This window comes from Leucoraja erinacea, chromosome 13, assembly GCF_028641065.1.
Source record: "Leucoraja erinacea ecotype New England chromosome 13, Leri_hhj_1, whole genome shotgun sequence".
NCBI classification, from domain to species: Eukaryota; Metazoa; Chordata; class Chondrichthyes; order Rajiformes; family Rajidae; genus Leucoraja; species Leucoraja erinaceus.
In genome coordinates this window covers 45,725,952-45,746,923 of record NC_073389.1, presented here as the reverse complement: position 1 = coordinate 45,746,923, position 20,972 = coordinate 45,725,952, and the positions used below count along the sequence as shown (strand labels likewise).

The 20,972-nt window shown below is 45.5% G+C and overlaps 1 protein-coding gene across 1 annotated transcript in view; it reads left to right on the top strand.

Moving 5' to 3' along the window:
- Window positions 1-10,714, top strand: part of LOC129702992 (interferon-induced GTP-binding protein Mx3-like) — a 37,071-nt gene extending 26,357 nt beyond the window's left edge. Inside the window, 2 exon segments of the mRNA XM_055645128.1 lie at window positions 7,787-7,987; window positions 9,149-10,714. Of these exon segments, the coding sequence (XP_055501103.1) occupies window positions 7,787-7,987; window positions 9,149-9,376 (429 nt within the window). The 3' untranslated portion in view covers window positions 9,377-10,714.
- The last annotated feature ends 10,258 nt before the right edge of the window (window positions 10,715-20,972 follow it).

The following is a 20,972-nucleotide window of genomic DNA, read 5'->3' as shown; positions in this document are numbered from 1 at the left end:
CTCTTTGCTCCTATACTCAACTTCTCTTGTTATGAAGGCCAACATGCCATTCGCTTTCTTCACTGCCTGCTGAACCTGCATGCTTACTTTCAGTGACTGATTAACAAGGACCCCCAGATTCCGTTGTACTTCCCCTTTTCCCAACTTGACACCATTTAGATAATAGTCTGCCTCACATAACCTCACATTTATCCACATTGAACTGCATCTCAAGTTCAAGTTCAAGTGAGTTTATTGTCATGTGTCCCTGATAGGACAATGAAATAGTAAGATTAAACGAGAACTTACCAGTTTGAAGTTTGATCTTGATTTTATGAGGAGTTACGATGAGCGATTACGCGAAGAAGGGCCGTCCGTCTGCGTGCGCGTAAATCTTCAAAGCAGTGGTGTAAAATCACAGATAAAAAGAGGACCTGAGAATAGTAAGATTGTGAAGAAACTAAAACTTCCAGATGACCTTGATAGTATGAGGGTGGGAGCGGTGGGCACGTAATCGCTCATCGTAACTCCTCATAAAATCAAGATCAAACTTCAAACTGGTAAGTTATCGTTTAATCTTACTATTTTACTTCGGAGTCACGTGAGTGACTACGTGAAGATTTCAATGCTCTGTGATTTCATGCTGGTTACAAATCCAGGCGTCACACACTAAATGGATTGACCATGGATGAGAGTAATCATTAAAGCATTCAGACATAACGTAGTTAAGTAAAGACACTGATGCTTTAAAAGAAATAATATATATATTTAATAGTTACCCCTCCCAACCTGGGGGGAAACTAGGAAACAGACTTAAAACGGTACGTGCAAACACCCCCGGTCCGGTTATAGGTTTGTTGTAAAACCGGTGGAACATCCGTTCATTCGCCCATCCTGCAGCCGCTAAGATGTTGTCAAGTGGCACGTCCATTGTTCTTGCTGCCGACTTAGATGCAGCCCTGGTGGAGTGAAATTTTAAAATGTCAATGTTCCGCTACCGCCATTACCTCCTTTAACCATCTGGAGATGGTTTGAGTTGATACCTTCTGATGTGGTTTTTTATGGCTGATGAGAACCGATTGTTCTGAGCCTCTGAGGTTCTCCGTAACTCTCAGATAATGGTGTAAGTATGTTACCACACACAACCGTTGGTCCTCTGGATATGCCAAGAACTGAATCTTCATCCCTGGCATTCATGGCCTGCTCTGTTTTGTCAGGTCCCTGATAATGAATGTTATTTAGTTGATATTGGTGGTCATGTAGTCCAATCGTAACTTTTGCAGAGTCTGGACTCTTTGGGCTGTTACTCGTGCCATCAGCATGACCACCTTCAGGGTTAGTTTTGATAATGGTAAGGCCATTGGCGGTCCCCACTGTCGAAGTAGGGTTAGTACCACGCTCACATCCCAGGTGTCCGTTTACCTTGGCCTTGGAGGTATTAAATTGTAAATACCCTTCATAAATCTAGTTATGAGGGGGTGCGTTCCTATCGACCCGTGCCCTGCTTCCAGCATTAGAAAGGAGGAGAGTGCGCTTCTGGCACTATTGATTGCACTATAACTTAGTTTATGGTCATAGTACAGGGTTGATAGGAACTCCAAGACATCCGTAATCTGAACTGTGTTGTATGACATCATATGACGTCGCGACATCAACCTATCTCCACTCCCCTGTCTCACTCCAATCTCTCCCCCCATGAACGTTCTGCCATCGACTCACTCCGCAACAACCCAGATTGGGTTATCAAACCCGCCGACAAGGGAGGTGCCGTGGTAGTCTGGCGCGCCGATCTCTACAAAGCTGAGGCCACGCGCCAACTCTCGGACACCTCCTCCTACTTACCCCTGGACCATGACCCCACTGACGAGCACCAGGCCACCATCTCCAGCACCATCACCGACTTCATCAACTCCAATGCCCTACCCGACCAAGCCTCCAACCTCATCGTTCCCCAGCCCCGCACGGCCCGATTTTACCTTCTCCCCAAAATCCACAAACCTGACTGTCCCGGAAGACCCATTGTCTCTGCCTGTTCGTGCCCCACCAAACTCATTTCCACATACCTTGACTCCATCCTATCCCCCTTGGTTAAATCCCTCCCTACCTATGTTCAAGACACCTCAGACACTCTCCGTCGTCTCCGCGCATTCCATTCTCTAGGCCCTCACCCCCTCATCTTCACCATGGACGTCCAGTCACTCTACACCTCCATCCCCCACCAGGATGGTCTCAAAGCCCTCCGGTTCTTCCTCGACCAGAGAAGTAACCTATACCCAGCCACTGACACTCTCCTCCGCCTAGCGGAGCAGGTCCTTACCCTCAATAACTTCACGTTTGACTCCTCCCATTTCCTCCAAATACAAGGCGTAGCTATGGGCACACGCATGGGCCCCAGCTACGCCTGCCTATTTGTCGGTTACGTCGAGCAATCCTTGTTCAATACATACCAGGGCCCCATCCCCGACCTCTACCTCCGCTACATCGACGACTGCTTTGGTGCCACCTCCTGCACCCGCACACAACTGACTGACTTCATCCACTTCACCACTAACTTCCATCCGGCACTCAAATACGCCTGGACCATTTCCGACACTTCCCTACCATTCCTTGACATCACTATCTCCATTGCAGGTGATAGACTTCTGACCGACATCCACTATAATCCCACTGACTCCCATGGCTATCTGGACTACACTTCTTCCCACCCTGCTACCTGTAAGGACTCCATCCCCTACTCCCAATTCCTCCGTCTACGCCGCTACTGCTCCACGGATGAGACGTTCCACACCAGGACATCTGAAATGTCCTCATTATTCAGGGAACGGGGGTTCCCCTCCTCCACCATAGATGAGGCTCGCACCAGGGTCTCTTCCATACCCCGCAACACTGCTCTCTCTCCTCATCCCCCCACTTGCAACAAGGGCAGAGTCCCCCTTGTCCTCACCTTTCACCCCACCAACCGTCACATACAATAAGTAATCCTCCATCAGTTTCGCCACCTCCAACGTGACCCCACCACTCGCCACACCTTCCCATCTCTCCCCATTTGTGCCTTCCTCAAAGACCGCTCCCTTCATAACTCCCTTGTCAATTCTTCCCTTCCCTCTCGTACCACCCCCTCCCCAGGCACTTTCCCTTGCAACCGCAAGAGATGCAACACTTGTCCCTTTACCTCCCCCTCGACTCCGTTCAAGGACCCAAGCAGTCGTTCCAGGTGCGACAGAGGTTTACCTGCATCTCCTCCAACCTCATCTATTGCATCCACTGCTCTAGATATCAGCAGATCTATATCGGTGAGACCATGCGCAGGTTGGGCGATCGTTTCGCCGAACACCTCCGCTCGGTCCGCAATAACCAAGCTGACCTCCCGGTGGCTCTGCACTTCAACTCCCCCTCCCACTCCACCTCCGACCGCTCTGTCCTGGGTCTCCTCCATGGCAAGAGCGAGCAGCACTGGAAATTGGAGGAACAGCACCTCATATTCCGCTTGGGGAGTCTGCATCCTGGGGGCATGAACATCGAATTCACCCAATTTTGTTAGTCCTTGCTATCTCCTCCCCTTCCTCAGTCCCCCTGCTGTCTCCTCCCATCCCCCAGCCTTCGGGCTCCTCCCCTTTTTCCTTTCTTGTCCCCGCCCCCCCCACCCCCGATCAGTCTGAAGAAGGGTTTCGGCCTGAAACGTTGCCTATTTCCTTCGCTCCATAGATGCTGCTGCATCCGCTGTGTTTCTCCAGCTTTTTTGTGTTGTATGAAATATTGTTGGCATTGCAGTACATTTCCCACTTCTTTATATGTGTGGCGTACTGTTTTTTAGTACTGTCACTCCATGCCGTAGTGATGACATCCACAGTTCGTTCGGACAGTCCAAGACCTTGATATGAAATGAAATGAAATGAAAAAATGAAAAATGAAATGATTCAATTTATTGTCATTGTCAGTGTACAGTACAGAGACAACGAAATGCATTTTTAGCATCTCCCTTGAAAGGGAGACACAGGGCGTCGCGGTGTGCCCGCGCCTGCCGCCGTAATTACATTCCATTACAGGCAAAGGTGGGTGAAGTGTCTTGCCCAAGGACACAACGACAGTATGCACTCCAAGCGGGATTTGAACCGGCTACCTTCCAGTCGCCAGCCGAACTCTTAGCCCATTGTGCTATCTGTCGCCCCTCAGAATCCTCTATGGCCTCCTCAGAATCTGCAAACCAATAAGTTAATTCGGTCATGTAGTGGATGATTGCTCCCTGTAACTGGGTTCACTAGGAGGTCCCTGCTCTTGGGTACAGCCATTAATGGCTGGACTATAATTCCCCAAATCTTTGGGAACCAGGTAGGTGTCAATTTTGATTTAACTGGATGGATGAGAAAACCAAATCTTTCAAACAGGGTTTTGGTTGCTTTGACTGATGCTTCTGCCAATTCTTTGGTGACTCCGAAAATAAAAATGTCATCCAAATGTGCCATGACTATGCGGTTCTGAGACCTTAGTAGACCCAGAATTGGTTTCAGTAGTTTGGTAAATAGTGGCGCGAGAGCGGTTGGAGAGGTCGCAGAGGGAGGAGTGGAACCAAAATCTGCAACGTTCCAAGTTCCATTCGCACTTCAAAACAAGTGGGCTTAAGGAAGCCGCTGATTGGTGGAAGCTGACAAGCGGGAACAGCTGATTGGGAGTCAGATGCCTGCTGATTGTATTGTGGCAGTTTGTTTTGTATTGTATCCTAGGTAAGAGGGGAGTATGAGTGGCAGGGCAGTTTGCTGTTCTGGATGTCAGATGTGGGAGATCAAGGAATCTGACAGCCTTACAGACGTCCACATCTGCGCCAGGTGCATCGAGATGGGGCTCCTAAGGGACGTATTAGGAACCTGGAGCAGCAGCTCGATGACCTCCGTCTGGTCAGGGAGAGTGAGGAGGTCATAGAGGGGAGTTTATAGGGAGGTGGTCGCTCCAAAACCACGGGAGACAGACATGTGGGTCACGCTTAGGAAGGGGAAGGGGCAGAGGCAGGGACGAGTGAGTACCCCAGTGTCTGTACACCTTGAAAATAAGTGCTCCTGTTTGAGTACGGTTGGGGCCATGATCAACCTCTCAAAGCACTTCATCACCACAGGTGTTAGTGCCACAGGTCGATAGTCATTGAGGCACGTCACCTTACTCTTCTTGGGCACCGGTAGAATTGATGCCCTTTTGAAGCAGGTGGGGACTTCAGACCTCAGAAGTGAGAGGTTGAAATATCCGTAAAAACTCCAGCCTTTTGGTCCGCACACGTTTTTAGAACACGACCGGGTCTACCATCAGGTCCAGGCATTTTTCGAGGGTTCACCTCTCTGAAGGATTTCCTGACATCGACCTCTGTGACTGAGTGAAATACCATCACAGCGAATGGGGGCTCGGGAAGGCACATCGGTGTTCTCCCTATCAAAGCATGCGTAAAAAGCATTGAGCTCATCAGGGAGTGATGTTTCGCCGACATTCGAGCTGCCTCCTGATTTCGCCTTGTCGGAGGTGATTGCATTCAGGCCCTGCCACAGCTGCGAACATCTGTCTTATCCTCCAGTTTGGAGCAGAAGTCCCTTTGGCCTTTTTGATGGCCTTACCAAGGTCATATCTGGACTTCTTGTAGACCACTGCCATGCATCTGCCCACTCACCCAACCTGTCCAAGTCACCCTGCATCCTCATGGCATCCTCTTCACAGTTCACACTGCCACCCAGCTTTGTGTCATCTGCAAATTTGCTAATGTTACTTTTAATCCATTCATCGAGATCATTCATGTATATTGTAAATAGCTGCGGTCCTTGTGGTACCCCACTAGTCACTGCCTGCCATTCTGAAAGGGACACGTTAATTCCTACTTTTTGTTTCCTGTCTGCCAACCAATTTTCTATCCATGTCAGCACCCTATCCCCAATACCATGTGCTCTAATTTTGCCCACTAATCTCCTATGTTGGACCTTATCAAATGTTTTCTGAAAGTCCAGGTACACTTCATCCACTGGCTCTCCCTTGTCCGTTTTCCTAGTCACATCAAAAAATTCCAAAAGATTAGTCAAGCATGATTTCCCCTTTGTAAATCCGTGCTGACTCGGACCGATCATGCTACTGCTATCCAAATGTGTCGCTATTTCATCTTTTATAATTGACTCCAGCATCTTCCCCACCACTGATGCCATGCTAACTTGTCTATAAATCCCTGTTTTATCTCTCCTGACTTTCTTAAAAAGTGCGATAACATTAGCTACCCTCCAATCCACAGGAACTGATCCTGAATCTATAGAACATTGGAAAATGATCACCAATGTGTCCACGATTTCCAGCGCCATCTCCTTAAGTACCCTTAGGTTTAGTCATGTGAAAGGTGTAACCTGTGTCTTGCAAGTTATCCAAACAGATCTGATATACATAAATATACATAAATAGAATCAAGTCTCATTCAAGTCAGAATTCGTGAAGGTGAATCCATACCACCATGTCAGGATGGTGTGTGACACTAATTTTAAACCTACAGGCAGGGGTGAACTCCTATACCTATTAGCCAATTCATTTTTAGTTTAGTTTAGAGATACAGAGTGGAAAAAGGCCCTTTGACCCACCGAGTCTGCACCGACCAACAATCCTTGCACACTAACACTACCCTACACACACTAGGGACAATTTTACATTTATACCAAAGCAATTAACCTACAAACCTGTACGCCTTTGGAGTGTGGGAGGAAACCTAAGACCTCGGAGGAAACCACACAGTTTTCTCGGGGAGAACGTACAAACTCCATACAGTCAGCACCCGTAGTCGGGAACGAACCCGGGTCTCTGGTGCTGTAAGCCAGTAGCTGTACTGCTATGCCACGGTGCCACCTTAAACCTAAGGTTTTAGTGGGAGGTTGTGGGATTGGGAGGTACTGTTGGAATCGTCTGGGCAAGTACCTGTAGCACATTTTGTAGGTGGTCGCATGGTAGTTTCATGGAACCCAAAGCCATTTTGGATTCTAAACTTGCCCATCAGAATAGATGTTGGGTTACAGCTGTACAAGATGCTGGTGAAGCCACAGTTAGAGTACTGTGTTCAGTTTTTACTCATCCTGTTATGGAAAATATGTTGTATATTATCATGTGAAAGGTGTAACCTTTGTCTTGCAAGTTATCCAAGGCTACGGCTGTATTCCTTGGGAGCATCATTGGGGGAATACAGCTACTCCTCAACCTACGTTGGGGGATACGTTCCAATTAACGCATCGTAAATCAAACATATCGGAAGTCGAAAACGCATTTAATACAATTTGATCACGTGACTAGAAGTGAGCTTCGGCTCGCTGCCTTGCCCAGTGTTTGCACCATCATAAAGTCAAAATATCGCAAGTCGAAGCCTCGTAAATCGGGGAGCATCTGGAGATGGAGCACATGCACAGAGCCTTTTACACTGAGTGGGGAAAGAAAAAGCAGGACATAGGTTTAAGGTGCGGGGGGGGGAAAGATTTAATGGGAAAATGAAGGGCAACCTCAGCCACCACCATGCAATGGTGCAGTGAGTCATTCCAAACTATACTTATTTCTCAGACAGTAGCCATAGATATTTTACTGACACCGAGGGTGGTGATATATGGCATGAGCTGCCAGAAGACTTAGTTGAGGTAGAAACTATTACCAACATTTAAGACATTTGGGTGGGTACATGAATAGGAAAGGATTAGAGGGATATGGGCCAAGCATGGGCAGATGGTGTTGGTGTAGATGAGGCACCTTGGTTCGGAATGGGCAAGCAGGGCCAAAGGGCTCCATGACATATTTGCTCATTTTGTCTTTGTGTTTGTAGGTCAAAATCGCAATTATGAGCAAGAAGCAAGAAACGGAAGCAGAAAAGCTGCTGCAGGCCCAGATTAAGGTTGAGTGTGTGGTGTATTCTCAAGACAGTCTCTACAGTGACAGTCTTTCTAAAGCAAAAATCAATTTGGTACATCCTTTCGCAAATGGCAGCATCCAAGAAATGTCATATCATCTCCAAGCATATTACAAGGTAAATATACTGTGTGTGACACAGCAGCGTATTAGATAGCCATTGCATGTCGATCATTGGTGGACTGTTCCCTCCTTCCTCCCACTGGGATGATTGGTGGAAGAGCGAGAGCCAACATGAGGAAACATTGAGCAAAAAGCACAAAGTGACGGAAGAACTCTGTGGATCAGGCAGAATCTGTGGAGGGCATGGATAGGTAACAATTCAGGTCGGGGCCCTTCTTCAGACTCGAATGAGGAGACATTTGGGAAAATATAGCCCCGTGCGCCTTGCATCAGTGGTAAGGAACTCGTAGGTGAAAATTTGTAGGGATAGGATTTACTCACATTAGTAAAAGCACAAATCTATTGGGAATAGTTAGCATAGCTTTGTGTAGGATAGGTCATGTCTTACAAACCTGATTTGAGCCTTTCGAGGACACGCTGAAAATGACTGAGGGCAGGTAGATTTGCATGGAATTTAATAAAGCATTTGACATGGTCCCTTACAGTAGTAGATTAAGGCAGAGCAGATCCACAGAACTTTGGTAGATTCGATCCAATATTGGCTTGACTGGAGACAGCAAGAGGGTAGTGATGGAGGGATATTATTCTGATTGGAGGTCGATCGCCAGTGGTGTTCCACAGGGGTCGGTACTGTGATCTCTGTCATGGCGGGCTAATTAATAAGTTTGCAGTTCACACGAAAGCTGGGGGTGCCGCGGATGGAGAGAAGTTGTCAAGGAATGCAGCAGAATATGGATCAGTTGAAAATATGAGCAGAGAAATGAGAAATGGAGTTTAATCTGGGCAGGTGTGATGTGTTGCTCTTTGGGGGATGGAATTTAAGACAAAAGCGTACAGTAACAGTAAAAGGCTGAACCTTTAGGAGCAATGATGGATTTGAGGGCATCATTGGGAACTGTACTCGCTGGAGTTGAGATGGATGACAGGGGGGGACCTCATTGAAACTAAGCGAATAGTGAAAGGCTTAGATTGAGTGGACGTGTAGAGGATGTTTCCACTAGTGGGAGAGTCTTGGACCAGAGGTCATAGCCTCAGAATTAAAGGACGTTCCTTTAGGAGATGAGGAAGAATTTCTTTAAACAGAGTGTGGTGAATCTGGAATTCATTTTGCTTCCTGTTTCATTATCTTCCTTTATTTTCTGTTCTCAACTCCTAGATTGTCTCTCATCGTCTGGGTGACCAGATCCCCATGGTCATACGCTGTTACATTTTAAATGAATTTGCTGACAAACTACGGATAGAGATGCTTCAACTCATTCAAGACAAGGATCGCATCAGTGTTTATCTAATGGAAGATGCAGAAACACAGATGACGAGAGAAAACGTCAAATGCAAAATAGACCGATTGAGACAAGCCCAGAAGAAATTGCTTGAATTTGGTTAAATGAACATTGAACGAAGGTCACTGAATACTTTAAAGATGATTTATAATTTGTTTGCTAATTTTTATATTTCTTGCTTCCGCTCTTGAAGGGATTGAATCCTTACTACTGTTTCGTCTTGGATTTCACAATCATTCTTTGGTACCCGCGGCCTTTATTCCTGTCTAATTGCAGAATAACAACCTATCCATGGACAGGTACATGGATAGGATAGACTTAGAAGAATATGGGCCAAACACAGGCAGGTGGAACTGGTGCAGATGGGACTTGCGGGTCAGCATGGGCAAGTTGAGCCCGTTTCCACATTCTTTGACTATATATTTGCGTTAGAGGAACTTAGGGTCCTCCTCACCTAATTTCCATATTTGTGATCTTACTCCTGGCTAATGTCCTCTTTTCAATCTAGGGACATATTTGCTCCCATCCCATCCTGACTGAGATTGGCTAACTCTGGAAAACATGGATTGATTTTAAATTGAAGGAAGACACAAAATGCTGGAGTAACTCAGCGGGACAGGCAGCATCTCTGGAGTGAAGGAACGGGTGATGAGACCCTTCACCTGAGTGACTGTGTTACTCCAGCATTTTCTGTCTTATCTTTGGTGTAAACCAGCATTTGCAATTCCTTCCTACACATATTGATCTTAAATTGTCTGTATATTGAGCAGCTCGGTATAAACTTGTTGAGGCTGTCAAGGAACCTTTAATTGTTTTTTGATGCGTCTTATGTGGAATCTCATTGCTTAATGGACACACAAGAGATTGATTTTGCACAAAGCTCCTGGCCCGAAATGTCTTCTGCCCTTTTCCACAGATGCTGCCTGACCCGCTGAGTTCCTCCTGCACTTTGTTTTTACACTTTGCTAATGTTCCCCGGCAATTACATTCTGCATAATGTTTTGGATGTGAGATTGGAATTTAAAGTGTGAAAAAATTAATCACATTTTAAAACACATTCGGATTTGACTTGGAAGCAAATAGATAATTATCAGGTATAGCATTCACAAGGAAAAGGAGTGGAATTTAGTGTTTGATATGTTTTACTTGTTACATTTGTAGTTTTTTCTCTGGTGTTGGTTGTTCACATTGCTGAGAGAACATTTGTTTAAAATGTTATTCAACGTAGCACATAAGGCATTGTAGTCTTGCTAAGCTATTTCTAATATACATTGGTTCAGTCGTAGGATAATTGGTAATAAACCCATTAGTTCTGCATCAGAAAGAAGCAAACATATTGCTATTATGATTTATTTTGTTTTAAATCCTGCATGGGGGGGGGGGGGGAGGGGGAATGCCTTTAACCATGTAGATCTGCTCCACTTGTATGTTAACCAATACTAACGCACAAACGCACAAACACACCACTATTGTCTATAATCCAGCCGGGTTTTCATCACACAGACACCTTTATACTACCGGCTCCTGACACAAGCTGCCAGTCGTGATGCAGACACAGTGATGCCGACTTGCTGTGTAACTTTATTATATACCAATAACCCTGTTGGATCTTTACTTTGAGTATGTGTCAGTTGATCTACAAACCACTAGTAGTAAATGCCTGGAGAGAGCTGATCAAGCTATAGTCGCCTTTGTTTACTGTAGGCGTACAGCATTGAACCAGGCCCTTCGGCCCACCGAGTCCACTCCAACCAGCGACCATCCCATACAGTAGCACCATACTACACACTTGGAACAAATTTGCAATTTACAGAAGCCAATGAATGGACAATCCTGCATGTCTTTTGAGTGTGGGAGGAAACTGAAACACCCGGAGAAAACCCACACAGTCACAGGGAGAACATAAAAATTCCGTGCAGACTAGCACCCGTAGTCAGGATCGAACCTGGATCTCTGGCGCTGTAAGGCAGCAGCTATGCCTCCCCTGCACATTCCACACTAATGCACATTCATTTAATTGTGGAAAGTGATTACATCCAAGGGCAGATGCACTTGCACCACATTTGGTGACTAAAGATATATATTTCACTCTTCGAGTTCTAACTCGTGGCAATTGATCTGACGCGAGACAATGCTGAAGAACATTTGTGTTATAATTTTGGAAGAAAGTAAAATTCACCTCATCAAGTTCTCATCATCTTGTTCTTCCCCAAGATCTCAAATTTCTTTAGGCAGCTTGGTTCGTGCTTCCTCTTTAGATTCGATAACTTTGAACTCAAGATTCTGAACAGCTACTGACCCTTAGTTTTGTCCACATCTTGGGTCTTTTTCTGTGGGCCCATATAAAAGATCAAGCGCAGTTTTGCATTGTATTTCAATTCCTTCAAGTTCAAGAATGAGGAAGGGGTGCCACAATTGTGTAGAGACTCAGTCCTAGAGAAACACCGTTAGACCAACTCGATCACTGAATGCATTCAGGTTTGGTCACTGTATTTAAGGAAGAGAGTGCTCTAGACTTGGAACCAAGGCAGCAATCACAATTCACCAAACTCTTAAAGATGAGGTCAGAAGAACTGGTACCTCACAGCTCCAGCGGCCAAGGTTCAATCCTGACCTATCTCTCTGTAGCATTTGCACAATTCCGCTCTGACTGCTTGGTTTATCCGATTACCTCGCGCTGTAAACAGCAATGAGATAAATGGCCAAAGATTTAATTTTAGAGATACACAGTGGAAACAGGCCCTTCGGCCCATCGAGTCCACGTCGACCAATAATCACCCGTACACTAGTTGCATCCAACACACTGGGGACAATTTACAGAAGCTGAATAATTGTAATTCATTTATTAGCCAAGTATGTAAGAACATACAAAGAATTTGATTTGCCACACATTGGTACCAAGGAAGTAACAAGACACACAACATAAAAATTAATATAAACATTCCCCACAGCGTACTGTGATGGAAGACAATAACGTATTATCTTCTTCCCTCCTTTTCTCCCGCGGTCGGGGCAGTTAAACTATCCACAGTCTGGGCGGTTGGAGCTCCTGAAGTCGATCTCCAACCAAGGGACCGCTAGCTCCACGATGTTAGGCCGCAGTGCGGACAGAGTTACGATACGGAAAAAGTTGCATCTCCGTCGAAAGAGATTTAAAAAAGTTTCCCACCCCACACATAATACAAAACTAAAGATGCACCAAAACATACATTTAACAGGCTAAAAACAACAAAAGAAAAGGATGAGACAGACTTGACGAGGCTACCATCGGACAGCGCCACCCGGTGGTATTACAATTAATATATAAACTTGCATGTCTTTGGGATGTGGGAGGGAACCCTGGCACCTGGAGGACATGGGGAGAACGTACAAAGTCCGTACAAACAGCACCCGAGGTCAGGATTGAACCCGGGTCTCTGGCACTGTAAGGCAGCAACTCTAGCGTTGCACCACTGTGATTCTGTGAAGTGAGTTTTGAGTTACATTTCAGTTGGAACAACAGGATATTGCTCACTTTTATCATTTAAAATTGTGTTCAATCTGAGAGATCAATACAATACAATACAATGTATTTGTCACTTGAACCTCATAGAGGCTCAAGTGAAATGTTGTTTCTGCAGTCATACATACAAGAAAAAAAAGACCCAAGACACAACACAATTTACACAGACATCCATCACAGTGCATCTCCGCCTCGCTGTGATGGAAGGCAAAAAAAACGTATCTCTCCCCTGCACTTCCCTCTCCCCCCGATGTCAGTCAAAGTCAGTGCCCCCGGCGGGCGATAACAATTGTCCCGCGGCCATTAACGCCGCGCCGGGTGATGCAAGGCCACGCTCTGGGTCTTGTTGTTGGAGCCCCGGGCGGGCGCTGGCAAAGTCCCGCAGCCGTTGAAGCCACGGCGGGCGATGATGTAAGGCCCCGCTCCAGGTCATCCTCGACCCCGCTACTCGGGCGGGAGAAGTCGCCGTTGCGGAAGCCCCGAAAAGCGGTCTCCCAGCAGGGACCCGCGGGCTCCCGGTGTCACTGTCCACCGGACCTGCGGTAAGCCTCCGAATCTTCAGAGTCGGGTCGCAGCAGCGCGCCACCACCGCTCCTCCCGCTCCGGACTCGGCCAGCTCCACGATGGTGAGTAGGTCCACAGCTCCGTGACTGGAGCCCCAGGACGTTCCTGCTGGAGGCCGCTCCACGGTGCAGCCCCAACGACAACGGAGACCCGACAGGGAAAGGTCGGGTTCTCCGTGCAGGGGAAAAAAATTTAAAGTTTCCCCCCCCCCACACACACACACATACACACATACACATACCCCATCAAAAAAATAAAAACTACATTAAAACGGGACAAAAAATAACAAAAAGACAGACGGACTGCAGAGGCCGCTGCGACGTGAGTCGCGCCGCCCACCAGAACTAAACGGGGTAGACACAAAACGCTAGAAGTCTGCAGAAGAGTCTCAACCCGAAATGTCACCCATTCCTTCTCTCCAGAGATGCTGCCTGTCTCCAGCATTTTGTGTCTTGTCTTTAGTTTAAACTACCATCTGAAATTCCTTCCTACACAGATCAAATGAGATGTTAGTTTAACATATCTAAAAGGTGCCAGCTATAACATTACTACAACATGGTTTTCAGGAATCTAATAGGATTTGAAACTACAGACAATTGATTCAGAAGCGAAAGTCTTACCAGTTGAACTGCCTGTAAGACCAGCTTTTTCGAGCATTAGAAAGTACAGAGGCGGCAGCAATATGAAGAAAACCTCCAGTGCCTCCAACATCATAAGGAAAGTAAATGTGCAGCAGGTTTACCCAAAGGCTTTCACATTTAAAATGTTTCATGGATTATCTTAAAAGTCACAGGTTTGTTTAAAATTTGTACATTTCTTCAGGGCAATAATTTTGCTCCAGATAATGAAAAATACATGAAGTGTTGGAGCCATTAAAACATGTCAGTATATAGAAGCATAGACATAGAAAATAGGTGCAGGAGTAGGCCATTCGGCCCTTTGAGCCTGCACCGCCATTCAATATGATCATGGCTGATCATCCAACTCAGTATCCTGATCCTGCCTTCTCTCCATACCCCCTGATCCCTTTAGCCACAAGGGCCACATCTAACACCTTCTTAAATATAGCCAATGAACTGGCCTCAACTACCTTCTGTGGCAGACAATTCCAGAGATTCACCACTCTCTGTGTGAAAAATGTTTTCCTCATCTCGGTCCTAAAAGATTTCCCCTTATCCTTAAACTGTGAACCCTTGTTCTGGACTTCCCCAACATCGGGAACAATCTTCCTGCATCTAGCCTGTCCAACCCCTTAAGAATTTTGTAAGTTTCTATAAGATCCCCCCCTCAATCTACTAAATTCCAGCGAGTACAAACTGAGTCTATCCAGTCTTTCTTCATATGAAAGTCCTGACATCCCAGGAATCTGTCTGGTGAACCTTCTCTGTACTCCCTCTATGGCAAGAATGTCTTTCTTATAGCCATATCTAATATTTCTATTATTGATTCTGTGTATGACTGCAGGCAACATAGTTTCGTTCAGACCGTAAGGTCTGAATGACAATAAAGGATCTATCTATCTATCTAGTTTGTATCTGTTTGTAGGTGGGATTTGATATATAGTGGGATGAGTCTACTCTGGGAGAGATTAGCGCAAACTCATAGATTGGGTTTTAGTTCGCCTCGAGGAATGGTGAGAATAACTTTTTTAAGACGATAATGTAAATACATTAATCTCACACAAGTTGAAGCATAAGCATCTTTATTGTCTAGTTCATTATCACACACACAGTACATCACACATTCTGGCTACTGCAGCTACTGGCAGGCAGCAGGCAGGTTCTTACACTATAAATGATATAATTGGGCGGAGTTATAATTACTAAGCATTCAGATTGGCTAACATGCAATAGCCAATCTACAGATAACGACCGCACGGTCACGACTGCATTGTCTGAAGAAGAAAAAGTTAATAAGAGTGAAAAGATGAATTATTTCTTTGTTTTGTACTACTTCAATGAAAGACCAATTAATCAAGAAACAACGTTTGGAAGATTCGTTTTTGCTATCTTAAGAGTACGGTGAGTGGGTAAACTATATCTCCACCACATCCCCGAGTAGTAATGGCTATCAAAGTTGGACACTGAAAAAGTTATAGAAACTGCCATTACATCATGTAAAAAACGCATTCTACAGTGGAACTGAAGAAGAAAACTGAATCTCTACGAATGAGATAAGAGCTTCAATCCTGGAACAAAGAATCCGCCAGTTGCAGGCTAAACTACCACATGAGTTATTGGAAGAAAAGAAGATTGAAGGCATCATTGACCGGGCACCGTGATTAGATCGCCTGCTTTTGTCACATTTGAAAGTCAACTTTCTTTAAAGACTGAGAATTTTTAAAGCTAAAGTCTGCAGTAAATAGCCTGCAAAATTATTGAAAACAGCTTTGAGACAGAGATTCCGGTGACGTCACCATCCTGAATGGCAGAATAGGATAACAGCTCCTCAAAAAAATACTTATTTAGCCCTGTCAGTTTGTCAAATATAATATTTATTGAGAATAACTGACCTAATGAAAGGGGCAAGAACGGGAAGACGAGATGTAAGAAAAGCGCCGCTAAAACGAAGAAACCACGGATGGCTCACAAAGGTAAAAGATGGCGGAGCTAGCAACAACCTGCACCAGAAAGACGTAGAACTAATTTTAGCCACTGTTTTGAAAGAGATACGGACTTTCGTAAAGACGCAAAAGAACAGCTAATCGATATTAAGGGCAAACTCACCAATGTTAATCAAAAAATAGCGGTGGCGGAAACACGGCTCGAAAGGGTGGAAGACCGTGTGCTAAACGTGGAGTTGATGATAAAAGCAATAAACCAGCAAGAAAACAAGCTACACGGCCAAGAAGGGTGATCCAGACGGGAGAATATATACTAGACTAAGTGGGACCCGTTGGGTCCCATGTTCACATGGGAGGGCTGGTCCCCCGACGCAATATTCTATCTCTCCACCAATTCCAATATTGGTGGCCAGTGGGGGGGCTTTCTGGAGTGCTGGTATGGGTTCTTGGGGTGGCAGCTCAGTCCCTCAAGCCTGATCTGCTGGCAGCTCACTCACGGTTGGTGGGCTGGCAGTTGACTCATGACTATTCCTTGAAATTCCATTTCAAGCAGGGTGCAAGTCCACCAAATTCAAGTGCATTTTCATACCACTTTCAGCAGGGTGCAAGGCCACCAAATTCAGTGCAGTTTCATACCACTTCAAGCTGGATCCAAGGCCACCAAATTCAGTGCTGTTTTATTCAGCAGGGTCCAAGGCCACCAAATTCAAATGCAGCTTCATACCATTTCATGCAGGGTGAAACCACCATAAAACCACACAAAACACCAAACTCACAGTTCAGTAGACATTCAGTGTGTTCAGTTGATTCACAGCTCAGACGGAGTCATGACCTCTCCCCCATCATGCAGAGACTGAGCCACACCCACACTTCCGGGTTTTATAACCCTCCCCCTCCCACCGGAAAAGCTGTGGCTTTCAGGGTGTGATTGACAGGAGAGAGATTCTCAACATTTTTTAAACACTAATAACACTTTTATTTTTCATTGATGGGAAGAATTCTCTGCACCTGCTCAGCGGAGGGGGGACTGAGTAAGATGGCCAAAAATCACAGCCGTAAGTGTAGCGTTTTATCTAAAATCAATATACAGTGCAAACAGGAAGTAAGTGCATTTGCAGTAGTGCCTTTTACCTTCAAGCCAAAGCACCCAAGCCACCATTTGCAGTAAGTAGTGCCTTTCAACTTTAAGCCAAAGCACCCAAGCCACCATTTGCAGTAAGTAGTGACTTTCAACTTCAAGCCAAAGCACCCGCCACCATTTACAGTAAGTAGTGCCTTTAAACTTCAAGCCAAAGCACCCAAGCCACCATTTGCAGTAAGCAGTGCCTTTCAACTTCAAGCCAAAGCATCCAAACAACCATTTGCAGGCAGTGTCTTTTTACTTCAAACAAACGATATTTTCATTTTCAAACCACATTAAAGGTACTCACAGTTGTGTAGACATTTGTTCAATGTTATTCAGAGCTCAGAGAGACGTGACCCTTGGCTTCATCCATCTTGCAGAGAATGAGTGAGGCACACCACCAGAGCTGAGAATTCGTCTATGGTGGACTTTGTGGATAAGCTACTGTGGGACACACTTGAACTTCCACACAACACGGAGTTTCACAACGAGAGAGCGCACGATCCCTCACCCCGAAACCCCCCGGACACCCAGGAGATAAACCACGATCCATAATAATCAGATTTCTACGCTACAAAACGAAAGAGGAGATTTTGCGCAAGGCCTGGGGAAAGAAACCAGTGTTTTTGAGCGGAAGCCTAATATATTTCGATCAAGACTACGCCCCAGCAGTGCTACAGAAGCTAAAAGAATATTCTGAGGCAAAACGGGTGTTAAAGCAGTACAAGATCCGCTTCCAGACTCTGTTCCCGTCAAGTTACTAGTATGTTACGATGAGGAGACACGGCTGTACCAGACGGTGGATGATGCAACCACTGACATGAGGAACAGAGGACTGCCCGTCAGAGTGACCTCACGGAAAGAGACCTGGCTGAGCAACTGTCCCGCACTGCGTGGGAGATGGTGGGAAGATCAATTCTGCAGGGGACGGCCGAGGAGCGGGAGAACGACATCGTGGAGAGACTACGGGTCTTCAGAAGACAGCCCTCATCTTCAGAAGAGCTTTAAGTTATAGATAACTTTAAAAATGTAGGTGAGCTGAACAGAACTTCTAAAGTCAAAGTCGACGGTGCTTTATTTCATTTGTTACGTTCAACTGTTTCCCCTTATTTAAATGAAGATAAATACAGGGGAAGTGTGTTCTGCCTTATGGGTGGAGTTTTTTTCTTTTTGGATGCTGCAGGGGGGGGGGGGGGGGGGGGGGGGGTGGCCTCAGCTCACAGATGAGAGAGGATCTCCCCACCACTAGGCTTTTCTGTCTGAAGAAGGGTTTCAGTCTGAAACTTTGCCTATTTCCTTCGCTACATAGATGATGCTGCTCCCGTTGAGTTTCTCCAGCATTTTTGTGTACCTTCGATTTTCCAGCATCTGCAGTTCCTTCTTAAAGGCTTTTCCTCAAGCCTAGCCCAGGGACTTCCACAGGTGACCCCTACCTTGGAATCACGCCTCTGTTTTTTTATACGTTCTTTTGTTCTTGTCTGTTCAGGGAGCAGATCTGTTATGTCTTATATCACCATGTTACTGATACACAGAAAGTTAAATTGGCAAGCTAATGGCAAGGTAAAATTCATCTCTTTTAATGTGAATGGACTGTTAAATCCAATTGAATGCAGCAAAATTCTAACTAAAACGAGGAAAGAACCAGCCCATATAGTATACTTACAGGAAACCCATCTAAATTACAAAGAACACGAAAAAGTTAAAAGAATGGGTTTCACTAATCTCTTTTTCTCCTCATATATATTGGGACGTAGGAGAGGAGTTACTACTCTCCTCTCAAGCAAGTTACATTTTGAGAAAGTATTTGAAATGAGTGATAAGGAGGGTGGATTTATGTTAGTAAGGGGGAATATAGATGGGAATCAAGTTACGTTGCTGAATGTATATGCACCTCCAGGAAGAGATTTTAATTTCTTCCAGAGAATTATTAATATCATGATAATGGAAACCGAAGGCCTTCTTATTTGTGGGGGAGACCTAAATATACATTTACAACAGAGCTAGACTCGTCTAGTAGAAAAACTCATGATACAAAGTCTTTACATAAGAAAGTCAAAACTCTTTTTAAAGAGGTGGGTTTAATTGATATATGGCGGGACCTTTTCCCTAATAGAAAGGATTACGCACGTTACTTGGCCCCACACTCTCCTTACACAAGAATAGACTATTTTATAACATTTGGAAAGGATAAAGATATTGGAACGATAGATGTAGAATTGGAACAATAGATTTAAGTGACCATGCACCTATTTACCTATCTGTTGATTTAGACCTATACACACTGGGGACAATTTATATTTATACAAAGCCAATTAATCTACAAGCCTGTACATCCTTGAGGTGTGGGAAGATACCGAAGATCTCGGAGAAAACACACGCTGTCACAGGGAGAACATACAAACTCCATACTGACAGCATCTGAAAGCGAATGGTATGTTGGCCTTCATAACAAGTGGAGTTGAGCAAAGAGGTCCTTCTGCAGTTGTATGGGGCCCGGGTTTGATTTCCGTCCTTGATTGGAGCATGGTATACATGGTATCTCCCAGCCGGCACCTGTTCCTCGGACATGCTTCCGAGTTCAGAGTCAGTTGCCAACTGACCCCTCGCACTCACCTTTGCAGATGGGGGTCTTGTAGGCAACCCTGAAAAGGATGCTGCCACAGGCTCTCGAGGAGACCTGTGCTGATATGGCCCTCCCTGGACAATCAGGATGGGTAAAACGTCCGAGGACTAACCCATGTCGGAGGGGGACCCTCCTGGCCTGACTTCAGTCTAGGCCTTTCAGACGAGGCCTTATCGAAAAATTCTATAAGATTCGTCAGACATATAACCATATAACAATTTATATGGTTATATGTCTGACAAATCTTATAGAATTTCCGAGGATGTAACTAGTAGAGTGGATAAGGGAGAACCAGTGGATATGTTATATCTGGACTTTCAGAAGGCTTTCGACAAGGTCCCAAATAAGAGATTAGTATACAAACTTAAAGCACACGGTGCGGAGACGGAAGCCGGTTGCGGAAATGGGGCCTTAAATTCCCCATGAGTCTGCCCATGACCATACTACGTCTTTTTCGTCGAGTGGACTATCTTGCTCACTATAGGATCTTTGGGCCGAATGGCCTGTTTCCATCTTCCTGCATGTTTCTAATGGTTCAAATGACCTTCATTCATTCATAGTTGTGTAGAGACTCGGTCCTAGAGAAACACCATTAGACCTCCTTGGTCACTGAATGCATTCAGGTTTGGTCACTGAATTTAAGGAAGAGAGTGTTCTAGGCTTGGAAACAAGGCAGCACTAACAATTCACCAAAATCGTTAATATGCCAGAAGAACTTGTACCTCACAGCTCCAGCGACCTATGTTCAATCCTAACTTATCTCTGGCATTTGCACAATTCCAGTCTGACTGCATGGTTTATCCGATTACCTCGCGCTGTAAACAGCAATGAGATAAATGGACAAAGATTTAATTTTAGATACACAGTGGAAACAGGCCCTTCGGCCCGTCGAGTCCACATCAACGAACAATCACCTGTACGTACACTAGTTGCATCCGACACACTAGGAACAATTTACAGAAGCTGAATAATTGTACGTAGAGGGGTGTGTCTACTTCGGTGGAGACTTGCGCAGACTCATAGATTGGGAGTCTTATGCCCCTGTCCCACTTAGGAAACCTGAACGGAAACCTCTCGAGACTTTGCGCCCCACCCAATGTTTCCGTGCGATTCCCGGAGGTTGCAAGTGGTTGCCAGAGGTTGCAGGTACTGGAAGCAGGTAGGGAGACTGACAAAAACCTCCGGGAACCACAGGGAAACCTTGGGTTGGGCGCAAAGTCTCCAGAGGTTTCCGTTCAGGTTTCCTTAGTGGGACAGGAGCATAAGTTTGCATTGAGGATTGGTGAGAATAACAGTTTTCTACCACGGTAACGAACGCATGGTCA